The sequence below is a fragment of the Dermacentor albipictus genome, chromosome 5 (assembly GCF_038994185.2).
Source record: "Dermacentor albipictus isolate Rhodes 1998 colony chromosome 5, USDA_Dalb.pri_finalv2, whole genome shotgun sequence".
Taxonomy (NCBI): domain Eukaryota; kingdom Metazoa; phylum Arthropoda; class Arachnida; order Ixodida; family Ixodidae; genus Dermacentor; species Dermacentor albipictus.
In genome coordinates, this window is record NC_091825.1 from 167,011,787 (window position 1) to 167,027,578 (window position 15,792).

The 15,792-nt window shown below is 42.7% G+C and overlaps 1 protein-coding gene across 5 annotated transcripts in view; it reads right to left on the minus strand.

The window, feature by feature from the left end:
• The window catches only part of LOC135904023 (uncharacterized), a 58,455-nt gene that overhangs the window by 11,723 nt on the left and 30,940 nt on the right, over nucleotides 1-15,792 (minus strand). For 4 of the 5 annotated variants that reach the window (XM_065434581.2, XM_065434580.2, XM_065434579.2 and 1 more), the window contains 3 exons: nucleotides 11,928-12,021; nucleotides 5,866-6,004; nucleotides 3,756-3,934 (listed from right to left, as the gene is read on the minus strand). In XM_065434581.2, the coding sequence (XP_065290653.1) occupies nucleotides 3,756-3,934; nucleotides 5,866-6,004; nucleotides 11,928-12,021 (412 nt within the window). Of the gene's footprint in view, nucleotides 1-3,755; nucleotides 3,935-5,865; nucleotides 6,005-11,927; nucleotides 12,069-15,792 lie in introns of all 5 variants that reach the window. The other variant, XM_065434582.2, reaches the window with a different exon arrangement.

A 15,792-nucleotide genomic window follows, 5' to 3' on the forward strand; every position in this document is an offset into this window, starting at 1 on the left:
AGGGTTAACATTAGACTAAAAGAACACAAACATTCACTAAACAACCCTAATGCATCACATTTAGCGGCACATTGTTTCGATTGCGATTGCAAACCTTTCTTTGAAGACACAAAAATTCTTTCTAGACACAGATGCCAAACTACGCGTGAAATTATCGACGCATTCCACATAAAAATATTAGGAGACACTTGGATCAGTCATGCTCCGTTGTCTCTGTTAGATTGCGAATTTTAGTACCTTTGCAATACGTGCACTAATCTGAAGAAATCTTTGTTTAGTTGTTGTTCTTTGACTTCCTACCCCCTGATATGTTTAACTGATGCTTTTTACCTTGTCATGTTCTTGTGCTACGGTTTTTGCAATCACCTATATATATGTTCTTTGTTTTAATAAAAATTTAGCTGAGAGTTAGCGCTCATCCTGTCTGCTCCTTTCTGTGTCCCTGTTTCACTTCGCGCTAGAAGCCAAAATCATGTTACCGCACCAACTCGCCTAACTGTCTATCCTTTAGCAACTAATTACCACATATCAGCCGCCATCCTGTGTTCACCACTGCTGATGGCATGTTTCCGAAGGAAGCGTCCTTTTATTTCAAAACAGCTATTTTTAAATATTACTTAATGTCTTCGTAGAAACACCCAGTATAACGACAGTGCAGATAATAAATATGGCACTGACAAGCCTGCTAGCCTTAACTTGGACAAGACTACAGTGAAAGTACAAAAATACTCAAATTTAGTGAGAAGCATAAAAAGCATCTTATTATGTTTATAAAAACAATCCCAAACTTTCTTCTCTAAGGATGCTGTAAATATGCACCCTTCTCTAGAGATTCAATGATCTGTGCCACAGACAAATAGAAATATTAAGTTCTTCATAAGGTATTCATGCAATGAATGGAGATATTTTTGGCTGCTGTTGTACACTGGTATGTAAAGTGCATGGTGGTGGCTCAGGTAAGTCCAACTAATCGAGCAGGTTCAAACAATCAGGCCCTGAGAATTCATTTGCCAACTGTACTCGTATTCGTTTTCAGTCAGTTTAGCCCTAAACTGGATGAAAATTAATAACTAAAATTATTGCTGTCACTATGGCAGTAGTCTTATAAACAAGCCCTAAAAATAGGGCATTTTATAATAAAGTCGTAAAGGCTGGCAGGTATGCGCTAATGATAGTGCTGGGCAATTCTTCAGTCTCAGGGGTGACATAAGAATACAGTGAAAGCTCTTTCCATAAAACTGCTTTGCATTGGCCTTCCATCTCCAAAGCATAGTTCACGAGTGATGCCTGTACTGAAAGCAAATGTCACGAAAATGAGTGGCGGTAATTGGCCAGCTTATCTATACAAACCCTTTTTGAGTTGGACAATGGTGTATTTCTCACTGCATCTTTAGGTTATCACCAACTATAGGTAAAGCAACGACTTCCTGCTGGACTAGCGTTCTGGCGCTTAGTGCCTGTGACCTGCTCTGGTCACTGGTAACTTGTGCCAATCTTACCCTCGCCAACTTCACACTTAAGAGACTTCCTTTATACAATGAGTTTTGATATACTCCGTGGGGGGTCCACTCTACGTGTGGCTAGGGCTGAAGGCGAGCTCCGGATCTAGCCCCACGCAGTCGCTTTGTGTTACTTCCCAACCCGTAGTGCGGGAATCGCGGCTACGTCGGGTTCGAATGAATAAGGCAACCAGCGGTGTCAACTGTAAAAACGTTTATTGCTACCGGCAATAAAGAACACTGGCAGAGGGACGTCTTCTCTGTAATAGTAATAAATAGGCTGGCCTCGTTGCCCGGGATAGTCAGGCAACGTGGTCACTCACGGGTTGCGGCAGGTACTCCAGTCTGGCAGGTTAGGGGTCCGGCCTCCGAGAGAGAGGGTCTCCCCCGGTTGCGCTGTTTTGTACCTTTTTATCTGGGCGAGGAGAATGTCCTCTTCGCCCGTCAGCTACCTGCCCGCGAGTCGGGGAAGAAGGGCGCGCGCGCGTCGCGAGAGCGAGGGAGAATCGGGAGAGGGCATAGTGCGCCTCTCCCCCGTCTATGCCGGCTCTCGACGCGACGGCGCGGGGAAGATGGGCGCATGTGCTCCCCACATCTCATAAGGTGAGACAGCTTCCCGTATATTATTATACACAATATTTCTAGTGTATGTGAGTAAATGTGTTAGGGTATGTAAAATGCAAACATATTTGACATGGTATTTCGTGGCCTACTTAGCTACATCTAGCCATGACCATAAACATGCTAGAACCCACTGTGGAGGTTTAAATTATCTGCACATGCATCTTTGAAAAGTTTTTGGGTCCATTAGTTACTTGATCCTACACTCCTTTTGTTGTGCCACTTAGCATTACATCATCCCATTTTACAGAATGTAATGCATAAACACTGAAAGAAACAAATCAAGTAAAACTACGCTGTTAAAAGATGGATCAATTTTGCCAACAGTAGAAGATTTGTAGACAAGAAAGTGGTACAGATGTGAAATATGGCTGGTGATGACAAAATTTCACCCTGGAAGCAGCTTCTGATGATGCTAGAAAGATTGTGCTTGGTTAAGGCTACTTATTGTGATTTGGTTTAAGTATAGAGCTTTCACAGGCCCTCCCTACAGAAAAATGGCTCACATCCATGAAATCACCCCAAAATATATGGCTTATCACAATTATGCCATCCCTGTCATGGCTGAGCATGAGGAAAACTTACTAGCTTGGCCTTAAATTGTAGCTTTGTTTCCTGAGCCATTTAAATTACAACACCTGTATGGAGGCTCACCCTAACCTGTGTGGCTCATAGGTCCCTCTGCGTATTGGTCTCTGGGCCCCTATTAAATAAAGATATCTTGTGGACAATATTGTTTGTTAAATGGGAAAGATAAGCCTTCAACAGCTCCTCCTTTTTAAAGGGAACATTTCAAGCATGAGGCATGGCTTAGTGCTTGTGTCCCTATAAATTCCAGTGGCAGGTTCAGAGCAAAATTTCCTGCTCTTATTGGAGCTGCTTGGGAGGGTGTACCCTGCATTTCAATGACAGAGAGCGGATCCCGAGCCAAGATTGCCTCATGAGACAGCCATGACTGCTCCATCAAAACTAGCAGATTCAACTGCAACATTGCGCGACACAAATCCTTCAGCGGCTGTTGACATCGCAGTCAACAGAACTGCACATCATACTTCTGCTGCGGTAACTGTTGCACAGTCTTTTCTTCTCGAAAGGTGATGATGCAAAGAGAAAACTTAACTCAAGCAGTGAGAAGTCAAGCTCAGGCAGAGAAGTTAATGCATCATGCAACTATGCCCGAAAATCAGTTCTGTTTGCTGACCAAGAGTACCAAAGCTAGAGGACGCTCACCTCGATTCATATAAAAAGGTAAGGCAGGAGTTAGATTAGACTGGTTAGCTTCCCACTGTCAGCACTTGAGGTTTTATTTATCAGAATAATTTATTTATAAATCAGCATGCTCTGACAATGTGGCTTAACACTGATCTGCTGGACTAGCTGATAGCTAGGTTTGCCATATATTAAGTGCTATTACATCAAATGGCAGACAAGTTCCGCCGCAGCGTGAGGAAAGCCGGGTATGTCGAGTGGTGCATGTGCGCCTTGCCTGATCTGGTTGGAGCATGAATATTTAAAATGCAGATTGGAACAAATGCTCTTAGCTGGCACTCTGCATCTGCCATGAGAATTTATAGCTGATGCCCTTTAACGTGGCTGGCATTACACACAGCACTGTATTATGAAACTAATGCTCACTGTGCCCACGGGTAGTAGCGATGCCAAACGCGGCTACAGAACGCCCGGCCGCTTTCAAAGTCCGTGAGCATGGCGCAGCGGTCATTCACACCAAGAAATAGTGGATACAGCAGGTGGAAGTAGATGATGGTCACACCGTTAGTTCCAGTCGGCGCCAGACACCAGGTCAAGAATAAAAGCTGCAGAATTAATTTTCGAACCTCACTCAATTTCGACCCTTGCAATGAACAACAAAAAGTCACAACTGAAATAAACCAAATGTCATGTTATAGAAACTTCTGGGTGAGTTGCACAGCTAATTTCTAACATTTTAAACAAAACAGCAGAAAGCAGCTGACAGACAGAAAAAATTCCAGCTTGCATATGCCAGTGCCTACCACATATCCACAACTGTACACCTGTCTAGCTCGCAACACACTGTTTCAAGAGTAGAAGATGAAACGAGAGGCCCAACTCAAAATGGTACATAATTAAAAAGCACAGACTTGCAATCATGTGCAAGCCAAATGTGACCAACTAGAAAATGGCAAATCTGAACATTTGAAGAATGGCAAATGTAGTCATTGTGCATAAGGCTGGGCCTTGTAACACAGTATGTATCTACCAACCTATTTCGCTAACTTGTGTTTCGCTTCATATAAAATAGTACTTGAACATGTTCTGTAACTCAAACATATTTCAGCACTTACACAACAAACACATTGTCGTTAGCAGCATAGCTTCAGAAGTAGTTATTCCTGCACCACTCGATTCAATTATATTTTGATGTGATTAGAATGATTTGGGAACATGACACACTTTCAAGGGACTGCCTGCCTATCTATCTGACCATTTTTTCTTAACCATGTTGGGTTACTGGGTATTTCCTGATCTAATGGGCACAGCATCGAGTCACTGTGCTGAGTGAACAGGGTTCGAAACCAACTGTTGGACTAATTTGGGTTACTGGATATGTGTCACTATGGGTATGTGCCAATCTTCAATGAGCCTCCGTCATGCTAACTTGACTTACTGGCTATGTGCATGTCTTTCATGTCAGCTTGGCTCACTGGTTGTGTACCACCGAGTATGTGCCAATCTTCAATGACGGAAAAAATCACTAAAATTTCTCTAGTGCTGGGCAGAATCGAGCATGCATCATATATGTTCAAACAATCTTGACTGAATATATATATATATATATATATATATATTCATTTCATAAAGCAACAAATGAGGCTTGTTGCTAGTTGGTGGACATTCATGGTTTTATTGCACTTAGTATTATACTGACAGAAGAACGAACATAAAAGAACAAGGAATATACATACATAGCACAAACTACCAACTGGTTTAATACGGTTAGAGGACACGCTTCTAAACATGGTGAGTGAGAGTGGGGAGGGGCAGTTAAATATAAGATCTGACAAGGTGAAGACACGAGATGATGCAATGGGCCAGTAGAGCAGCGTTCACTTGCACCTGTTGGTCCTGGCAAACTCGACGTCAGTTTCTATGAGCGCGATAGATTATGCACTTCTTTTTTTCTGAAGCTTTCATGAGCACCGGTTTCTGCTGCTCCTTCTATTATCTCTTTCAGAGGCACGATAGCTCACGACTTCCAGCGAAACAGGTAATAGAGTGCTGCTGTGCACACCTCTGACACACCGGTACGTGCGGATGTTGACTCGTGATTGACATACGGCTGTGTCCCTGGCCTTGGGTACAGCACTCCTTTATTCTCAATTCGACCCCCTCACTGCTAACACACCTTCGCTCCTTGCCGCACCCACTCGCCTTACGCCTTCTCCCTTTTAGAAGAACCCCACCTATATATACTGTGGCGAGGAAAGCACATGTCGCCTTGAAGAAGACAAGTCCACTTGTCGAAACGTTGGCTCCTGCTTTCACCTTGTTCTCATTTTGCTCATTGTCCTGAATTTCCATCCCGTGCCTTCCCTGTGTTTTCTCTAGTACATCACAAGGCACTTGTTGGAACCATGGAGAAAAGAACAATGCGAGGTCAAAGAGAAAAAACACTTCGGTATAGTGCCTTTCTGTGAGCATTGGGCATAGGAACCACCATACCTTGAGCACGGATTGGTATTACAGCACAAAACTTTTGCCTTACCTTGAACAACCAGAAGAGTGGGAAGTTCTCCCTAATCTGGTCAGTGAAGTAGTCCATCATGTTGAAGAGGCCAAAGATGAGCCAGAAAATAATCCATCGGCTGTCGTCACTTTTGGAAGAATTTTCTATGTTGTGAAAGCTGCGAGAGACAACGCCACAAAATCAAGCGCTATAACAAGGATGTCCCAAGTGACAAAAAAAATTGCGCCTTTCTTAAGGCATTATGGTGAAACTAACAATTTAAGAGGTTCCTGAAATGGTTAGCACAAATTTTTTATCTGCTTAGGATTCAGCTACTATAAAATATTAGTGCCACAATTGGAATGACATATTTCATATTAAGACAGCTACCGACGATTACAAGTTACCTTCTTCCCTAGCCATGCTCTTTCTCCTCAACTCGTTTGCTGAGTGATCAGGGCTAAGCTCCACCTTCACTGGCCCTGCGTCATGATGCGACATTGTGTGGTCTACTTCTGGTTGTCTTGGAGATAGCGTGCGAAGCCTCTCCAACCTCTCTGTTAGCCTCCTGGCCATCAACCCCCATCAGAGCTATCCAAGTAGCATGCATTGCGAGCATTCTGCCAAAGCGCTGAGCATGTCCAGTATGTATTCCAGTAACCGCAGGCGAGCTCGGCGTTTTTGGTGAATGGGCGGAGGTGTAAACTAAAGACCCTCCATACTACTACCACTGTGATAAAGGGGCTTAGCACAAATGTGAGCAGCCTGAGTGGCCTGCATGGTGAATCCACCTGGTGGTGCAGAGCTTAACCAGCCAAACACAGAGCTACTATTTCTGTAAGCAGGTGTAAAACATTTTACACATTTAAAAAGACAATGCTTTCATGGTTGTGCTCCTGCCAAAAATTTACACCAGCAGCACAGCAATGTAGAATGCACTTGTTTGTCTGGTTGAGCTGCACCACCAGGTAGCTGCACCATGCAGGCCGTTCACATTTGCACCTCCGCTCATTCCATAAAACGCCTAGGCCCAGACCACTTGTGCTTGCATTTACCCGAGTACTGGACATGCTAAAACTCTATTCTGGTAGTAATCCTCCAACGTGAAGCGATGGCTGCAAACGCATAGATGCTGGTGCCAACCGAGTACCGACAGCCTGATGCACTGCAGCCACACCACTCGCATGTTGCCATGCAGAAGGACACAATGTTGCAACTTGACATGTTAACAATCGCTACGTTTACAGCCAACAATGCAACAAGGACGATCCATGGTGCTTGCGAAAAGAAAGCTCGAGACCAACACTGACCATGCAGCTCATGTCGGCATGGAGCATGTTGGAATTCAAGCAGATTGTGCTTGCTGTGTGCCAAAAGTGCTTGAGTGTAGTGATAAATTTTTGTTGTGCTTTCTCTTTCGATTACTTTCTTGTTATAGAAACAAGTTAACGTTCAACAGCCCGACTATTATGAACATTTGTTCCCAATAAAGTAGGAAAAATTATCAATGAGGCAACCTGGGTAGCCAATTGGACAGCTCGCCCAAATGACAGTTGGGATAACTATGTCAATTGGGAAGGGGCAGCTGAAAACACTGGGGAGCGGTACCGCTACAATTTGTAGCGATGCACATTTTTATAACCATGTAATAAATTACACGCTTTAGGTGGAGCACTAAAATGCATCACTTAATTATCAGAAGGACCTACCGTAACGACTCTGTACATTTGTACAAAATCGTTAAAATCATTTCAGAGTCCCTTTAACAAACTCTATATGAGAAGCTAAGAGGCACTCTTTTCATTAGCCGGCTAAACACAAATAAGAGAATATGCCATGACAAAGTTAGAGAAAACCACTGCAAAAAGCAAAGTTATACATAACAAATTACTTGTACTCAATTAAATTTCTGGGTAGTATTATAATTGACTTATTACTTTTGTGACTCTGTATTGCTGACAATTATTCAATTACATTTTCCAGTGGCCAATTACATACGTAACCGGTTACTTCACTCTTGAAACAAGCTGTAACAGGTGGTACATTTCAGAACACTTGAATTTGGCAGAAAAAATGGTAGAACAGCCATTGTTGCGCCACACAATGCTCAGTCTTTGTTTCCTCATCTTTAATGGCAGGCTGCATGGCCTGCACTGTTGACATTGCATTCTGCATCTTACAATGGCTTCATGTTTCTATATGTGGCACAATCGCCACTATGTCAGAATGTTCATGTTAAATGAGTTGAGACGTCGTTTTTTTCATTGTAATTGCATACTAGTTCCTCACTTTTGTTCCCAGTGTGTGTTTCCAGTGACACTGCTGATGTTCTCACAAGAAAACTAAGGAAAATGACCACCGAAAATTTTGAAAAGCACTTGTCAGTGAACATAAACAACATATGAAGGGCTGCAGAGGACGCGCTGAAAGGGTAAGGCCAGCTCATTCTATTTACTGTATTTGTACAATTACAGTAATGTGAAGGTCATCAATTACATTTTTGTAATTGCTCAGTTACTTTTGTGGGCAGTAACTGGTCCTTGTAATTAGTTCAACTACATTTTTGAATGAAGTAATTGGTTACTTATTTTCTGTAATGTGTACAAGTTTGACATATATATGAAACTTTATTATAAAATAAAGGGAAAGGGGAAATGAGGACTGAATGTTATGGGTAGGACCACTCCCATTCCTCTGTGCTATTTACGACTTTGTTACCTAGGAAAGTGTCTAAATTTCCGTTCTCCACGAGATGTGGTATAACGGTGGTGAGCCACCATACCATAGACAAGCATCCCAATACAGCATCGGATAAATTTCGCTTAATTTTGAAAGATTTGGGAAGGCATCCATTTGTATTTTATGGAGGTCTGTAGTGTCCTCCTCATCTAATGATTTGTGGGGCATGCCATTCCGCTGGTGAGCAAGAATGTCTTTTGAAGTTGTTAAATGAGGTTAGTTGATGAGATAGAGATGCTCCACTCGGTTGATAAGTTCTTGAGCTAGAGCATCTGCTCTTTCATTCCCTTCGAGCCCGGCGTGTAACGTGCACCAGACCAGCCAGTGTTTCTGGGTTAATTCATGTTCCAGTAGTTTGATGAGTGTTGTGGGCAGTTGGCCATTCCTATAAAGCTGGTATGCTTTCTGGGAGTCTGTGATGATAATTGACTGCTTTCTCCTGTATGCCTGCTCTCCCAAGGCCTGGAAACGGACACTGCTTTGGTGATTGAGGAGGTACACAAAGAGGCATTCGTGACTGTCTTCATATCCCAGTCTATCACTGTTGCTGTGTATTTCCTCCAGTAGTATCTGGCAGCATCTGCATACACGATGTTAGTTTTGTCTTTTATTTGTTTTTTGAGCCACTTCACTCTTTCTGCCCTTCTTTTGGCATTATGGTATCAATTCATGTTCTTGAGGAGTGGTGCGACTGAAATTTATACTTTTCTCAAAGTGTTTTTTTGTTTGTTAAGCCTGCACACCATACTTTATTGCGTATAAGTTGCACCAAAAGTCCAAAAAATGTAAGTGCAAATTTGTGAGGGGATTGACTTACACGCACATTTCAATTTACCCTGTGGCTTTCATGGCAGTATAAAAAGAGTTGTCGTGCAGCCACAGCACACTTTAGTGGAAGACAACAGTGAAGATGACTAAAGATACAAATTCATTTCAGGAGCCTTCGTTTGTGTTGTCAATTGCGCTGGCTTGCTTTCATTAAGATTTTAACGCTGTAGTACGCAGTTATTTGCATGGTTTCTTGTTTTCTTTTTTTCACTGTATCACTAATTTTCTTTGGAATGCTTGTTCGGCGAAGCTGTGTGCCTGGAATAAACCAGTTGAAAAAAAGAGGATCTCTGAACGTGGGTAAGTTGGGTGCCTTGGTGGGTGTGTTCTGCCTCAAAGGGTTGAGCACGTATTGAGTCAGGGACCTAAGTTCTGCACTGAGACAAGAAACATGGCAACTGAACTTGTTGCAATGGTCAAAAAGATTGCCGGCTCTGCAGATGAAGAGGAGAAAAGTTGGTGTACGTAGGAAGGTGTGGATTGTCTCCTAAGGGGTAATTTCTGTTCTGGGAAGTCCAAGCTCAATGTGAAAGCCAGTATTGACTATTTAGTTTCCAATGATCTTACTTTACTTCTATCCGACAAGGAGGGCGGGTTTGTAGTGATGCCGAAACAGATGTTCCAAGAAAGGCACACGAGGCTATTTCAAAGAATTTTATGCAAATGCATTCAACTATGGCAAAGTTCAAGAAGCATGCAATTTCCCTTAGCAAAAAGCTGAATCTGGCTAATCTTCAGAAAAGGATAGAAGGGGCCAATAGAAATGGTTTGACTGTATTCTTCTTGGCCCAAACCCACAAACCGGAGATTCCTCTATGTTCGATAGCTGCTGAGGCAGGTTCTTGGCAGGGTATTCTTTCCAAATTCCTCTAAAAAACTTTGAAACGCCTTCCAATTGATGACCCATTCAGAGTGCGTAATTCAAAGGTTATAATTGATTGTTTCTCTCACGAAGGGAGGTCATTGGAAGCTAACTTTGCTTTTTCGATTGCAATGTAGACCTGTTTTATTCCATTCCTCAAAGTGATACTTCAGCGACAGTGAAGGACAGTATTGAATCATCAGGAACTGTGGGCTTCCAAAACGATGCGAGCACTTCTATGGGAAATGTTTTAATACTTTTAGAGTTTTATGTTTCTACTACTTTTGTAACTTTCTAGTTTGGACAGACGCATTGAAGCGTGCCTTGAAGACAATCAAATTTTTAATAATTTTAGGTACGTCGATGACTTTCTGGTTGCTGCATGCAGTGGTCAAGGTGTTGGAAATGAGGCGGTAGTCCAAAGGACGTTAGCTCTTTTTAAGTCATGCACTCAATGTCTGACCTTCACCCATGAGCTTAACAACGAGCATAGCCTACAGTTCTTGGATGTTCAGTTTTTCTTCAGCGACTTGTGCATTTGTTACGTGTACCAGCCAAGGTTGAAAAAAAGTATACTGAATTTTGGTTCGGCCGACTTCAAATTGGTTAAGAGCGGGATCACCAAAACATGCTTACGCACTGCCCTGGACAAGCCCTGCTCACACAAGGTTCATGAAAGGGTACATGTACAGGCAGTTCGCCTGACAAAGGCAGGGTTACCTAGGGAACTTGTGGCGTTCGTGGCTGAAGGCCTGACAAAAGTGGTTAAAGCTGGTGATCAGGCATTGACGATTGAGCGGCAAGCTCATCAGCGGGCTAGATGCGTGGCGCTGCCCTATATTCACCAGCTGACATCCCACCTTAAAAAGGTGGCGGAGAAAGGCAATATCCGAGTTGTGCTTGCAGGACCGGATAAACTCTGGAAATTTTGCGAAGTTGTCAGTGGTGCCACATGCTCCACCCTGCCCTGCTCAATTAAACATGAACTGAACCGCCCTGCCCAATTAAACATGAACTGCCTCATGTGGAGTGCAGGACAAATGTGGTTTACAGGATTCCGCTGTCATGCAGAGGTTGCTACATCAGCCAAACTGGCCGGTGTATCAACGTTCGTCTAATGGAGCACAACCTGCTTGTCGAGGCACCACCGGGATCTGGGCACTTGGCGGCATATTGCAAGCGCTGAGGGAATGAATGCATGCTGCTCTTTGATAAGACTCAAGTGATTACTTCTAGCACAGATCGAGAAAACGTGAAATACTCTAGGTCTATCTTATTCATAGGGAAAAACAGTTCTGTCAGCAAACCTGACTTATCTTTGCCCATGCCATTGCCAGTGCCATTGCCCATGCACTTTAGGGATTGATCATGTAGCACGCGTCTTTTTGCCTATACATTTGTGTCCTCCTAGGAATAAAGCCAGTTGATGTCTAATGTTCGGTGTATCTTTTCTTCGTGTTCCTGTTCGTGTCCTTATGTGCTAGTGCAATGTCCCCTTACACGAAAGTAAAAAGCCAGATTTATAAGCCCTCTGCTTTCCCTGCTGTTTCTTTTTTTTTTTTTTTGAAAATGAACAGACTAATTAATTCGGTATATCCTCTTCACTTATCCTTCATGGGTAGTACTGAGAGCTGAAGCGAATTGGCAATAAAATTGTGACAGCAATGCTTACGAGGAGTAGGCTGCGATGAGGTAGACAACAAGGCTGCACACAAGTGGGGCATTCTTGCTGGTGACCATGTAGATGCACAGCAACGTGACCATGACTGGATGGAGGTGGCAGCCGCAGACAAAGGTGGAAGGCAATTCATGTCTTCACGAGGGCACCAGAACAGACAAAAGCTTCAGCTGCCTCTCACTCGCAATATGAGGCCACCAACACACTATGCAAGGTAAACAGCATGCCATGTTTGTGTCAATCAAAGTAGCATGCATGCAACATTTTGCACCTAAAAAAAAAAAAAAAGTCGGGATTTTATAACCTTCTGGCCTGTTTTACCTACTGCCAGCTGAGGGTTGAATGCTCAAAAGATTTTCTGCCCCACACCCTTTGCATCTACAACTCCTCAATGAATGTTCGCACATCACCAATAACATACAATGAAATGTTTATAACAAAGCTCACACAATATTTAAAAAGAAAGGACACATATGCTAGTACCCAGTGGCATGACTGTTTTCACTAACTTGCTTACTTGTTTCTGTGCTTCAAAGCGCAATCGGACTTAGACCTAGAAGCCAGCTAGAAGCCAGCTGCTAGAGCTCAAGGTACACATCTCTTGTCCTTAACATGCTCACAGGCATGTACTGTGGCTAAACAAAGTAGAGCATAACAACTAGCTTATTAAATTTGAAACATAGAAAGTAAAATGTAGAGCAATACAAAACAGAAAACTATTGATTTGGATGCCTGCAGTGTCTTCATAGGAACCCTGGGTTCACTGCAACCCAGACTAGAAATCCTTGACGGAGGCTGCATGCCGGAGTGCTCTGTTATGACTTGAAAGCAGCAGCTTTTGTGCATAAAAAACAACTTGCTTCTTGTGTGCGAGTCCCATGCTACACAGACTATCGTCGTCATGTTGACATGGCCAAAATGTAATTATATTTTACAAATAAATAAATACATTGATAATATTGGTAACATGCTGGTCAACTGCACCAAATGCATTGCCAGAGACAGCACAAGTTCCTAGAGAAGGATGCGCACTAGTACCACGCTTTCTTTGACAGTTGTATCGCTGAAATGAACCATTGTTACAAAACTACTGCACTCAATATGAATGTGCAAGAGCATGTGAAAAAGTATAGCTGTTTTAATGTGTTAGCATTAAGAGCGTCAAAGTGTAAAAAAGTGCGTCTGTGAAGTGTGGGAAACCGGTAAAGTGGTAGAGGTAGCGAGGGTATGGCAGAGCTACATAATGCCACTGATGGTGGTCTGCTGTGAAACACCACCAGTTGCGCTTCACTGCTCGAACAGGCAGGACGTGTGTTGAGTGAGCTCCTGAACAACACGTTGCAATGTGGTGAACACGGTTTAAACCATGGATCCAGGATCTCAGAGAGGTGTGACATGATGCTAACACATTTCTCTGGCATTCGCCACTATAGCGCCACTGAATGTTTTCTAATCTTGAAGCTCTTCCACTTATCTCACAAATGACACAATAAACAGATTTTGCTATATAAGCTGTACAAAACGCTATTAGAGGTGATCAACAAATGTGATATGGCATATGACATTTGCTTTGTGAAAAATACATTTAACACAATAAAACCAATACACTCAATTTGGGGTGACATTACCCCCTGGGTCAGGCACTCTAGATTAACTATTGTAAACCTTCAATAAACGAGGTCATCAGGACAGAAAATGGACTTTGCTATAAGAGGCACTTTGTTAATGTTGACAGACAATAAAACAGCCATAGTAACTTAGGAAGTGCACTCTAATAGTGTGGGGCTGAAAAAAAATAAGGGAGAGAGAGAGAGACCCAAGGTTACATTCAAAAGCGGCAACATGACAATGGGTAAATTCTGCTGTCTGTATGCATAATTGACTTCTGCTATCAGGTGCACACATTGCCTGCATTAGTGCTATTTAAAGCTGCTAATAAAGAAATGATACAAATACCAGCCCTGCAGATTGTTTCAGTGGTATTTTCTACTCATGTATAACTGATTTAGTGAAATGCTTCCGTGCAGTTGGCTTTAAAAAGGGCCCTGGTACACCTTTTATGAAGTATGCAGTATGTGTCTTGTACTAAAGCGCATCTCTTCACAAACCCTTTTAACTGAAAAGATCTGAAGTGCACTTTGCATGAGCAGAGCTATTGGCAATGAAATGCTGCTGCTCACATCTGAGCTACCCCCTATTTTCCATTGTTCGAAATGTGCTTAAAGATGAGCTACCATGCCAATGCAAAACAATGTCTGCCATGCCCCATCCATCCTTACAGCAAGCTTTTTGTATGGGCTTGGCTTCGATATTGCAGCTCAATCTGAGTGGTCATAGTATTGGTACTGCGGTGTCATTCTCAAGCCCATACTATTGGTACTGCGGTACCGTTCTCAAGCACCAGATCGTGTCAAATTGCTTTATTAGTTCAGTTCAGTTCAGCAGAATTAGTAGTGAGATTTCTCTGCTTTTGCCAGAAGCACTAATTATGTGTGATGTCTAAAGAGATTCAGCTAATGGCCACCATGTTCAAAAATATTCATGAAAAGTGATGGCAACTTCAGGAAGAAAAAAGCAGGTGGTCTTTTAAATGATACTGAAGGCCTATTTCAGCAAATGTGACAATAATGACAGGCTCAGATGTTTGTGATAGCATCATCTAGTGTAGAAAGTCTATTTACCAGCTTCAAAGAGTTGCATGGGCCCTTTAGGTTTCATGGTGGCTGAACCACTCTGCATCCGCAGAAACTATGCAAGCCTTCTACAGAGACAGAGAGCCGACACTGCCTGTGCTGGGTGCTATTGCCACCATATTAGCTATGCGGGCAGCAGTCAACACTGAGCAGTGCGCAATGCAGGATAGTGTTGATCATGTACTTTGCTTTTGCATGCTCCCTATACTTGCAAGAGCTACAGTTAATAGGAAGTTTTAGATCAGGGGATGCAAGCCGCACCCAAGTGTTAGGGGATGCACACTCTATTGTGGGCCCTTCGCGCTCTTATGTGCCTGCCTTGGATTCTGTTGTACGACCAGCACTTTGTTTCCCCCATCGCTTGGGTGCACAGCTTGGGTGCAATGCTACATACTGGGCGTCCCACGTAATTTGAGCCGAACATTAAAACTATGCAAATCCCACGTAGCTGGACAGAACCAAGGTAATGTTATTTGCTGTCCCTTGGAGATATTCAGAGTATGTTTTACATTTTGCCTAATTACATAATTAGCATTCATTATTTAATCAACATTTCAAATATTATAATTAGATGAAAAGTGTCACTGAGTAAATTGTAGAGCAAGATGAAAAACTGCCAAGTACAACTTTCTGTTGTTCAATATGTGCTACATTAAAGTTTTTCGAAGCATTAGAGAAGCCCGCGAATACAAGCAAAATTGCCCCACAACTCGTGAGGCACATTGTGCGTATTTGCGGGCTTATTTCATGCTGGGAAGAAAACACCTTTATGTAGCAGATACTGAGCAACAGAAAGCTGGATTGGGAGTTTTTTGTGTCTCTCTACAATTTTCTCATTGACAGTTTAATCTAATTATAATATTTGAGAGATTAATTAATTGAGTCTAATTTATGCAATTAGGCAGAATGCAAGAAACTATCCGAGTATCTCCAAGCGACGGCAAACATTACCTTGGTTCTGTCCAGCCACGTGGCATTTGCATATTTGCCAAGTTTGGCTCCATTTATGTGGGACACCCTATACGGCGACTTTCTTTGGCATTTATTGGCAATAAACCATTTTTAAGTAGCTATCTCGAGCCCTTAGTGAGAACTAGCTGGCTGAAAGAAGTTGATTCACGCTGGCCTTTCAGCATTCTCTGAACACTAAATCTCACAAATACAGT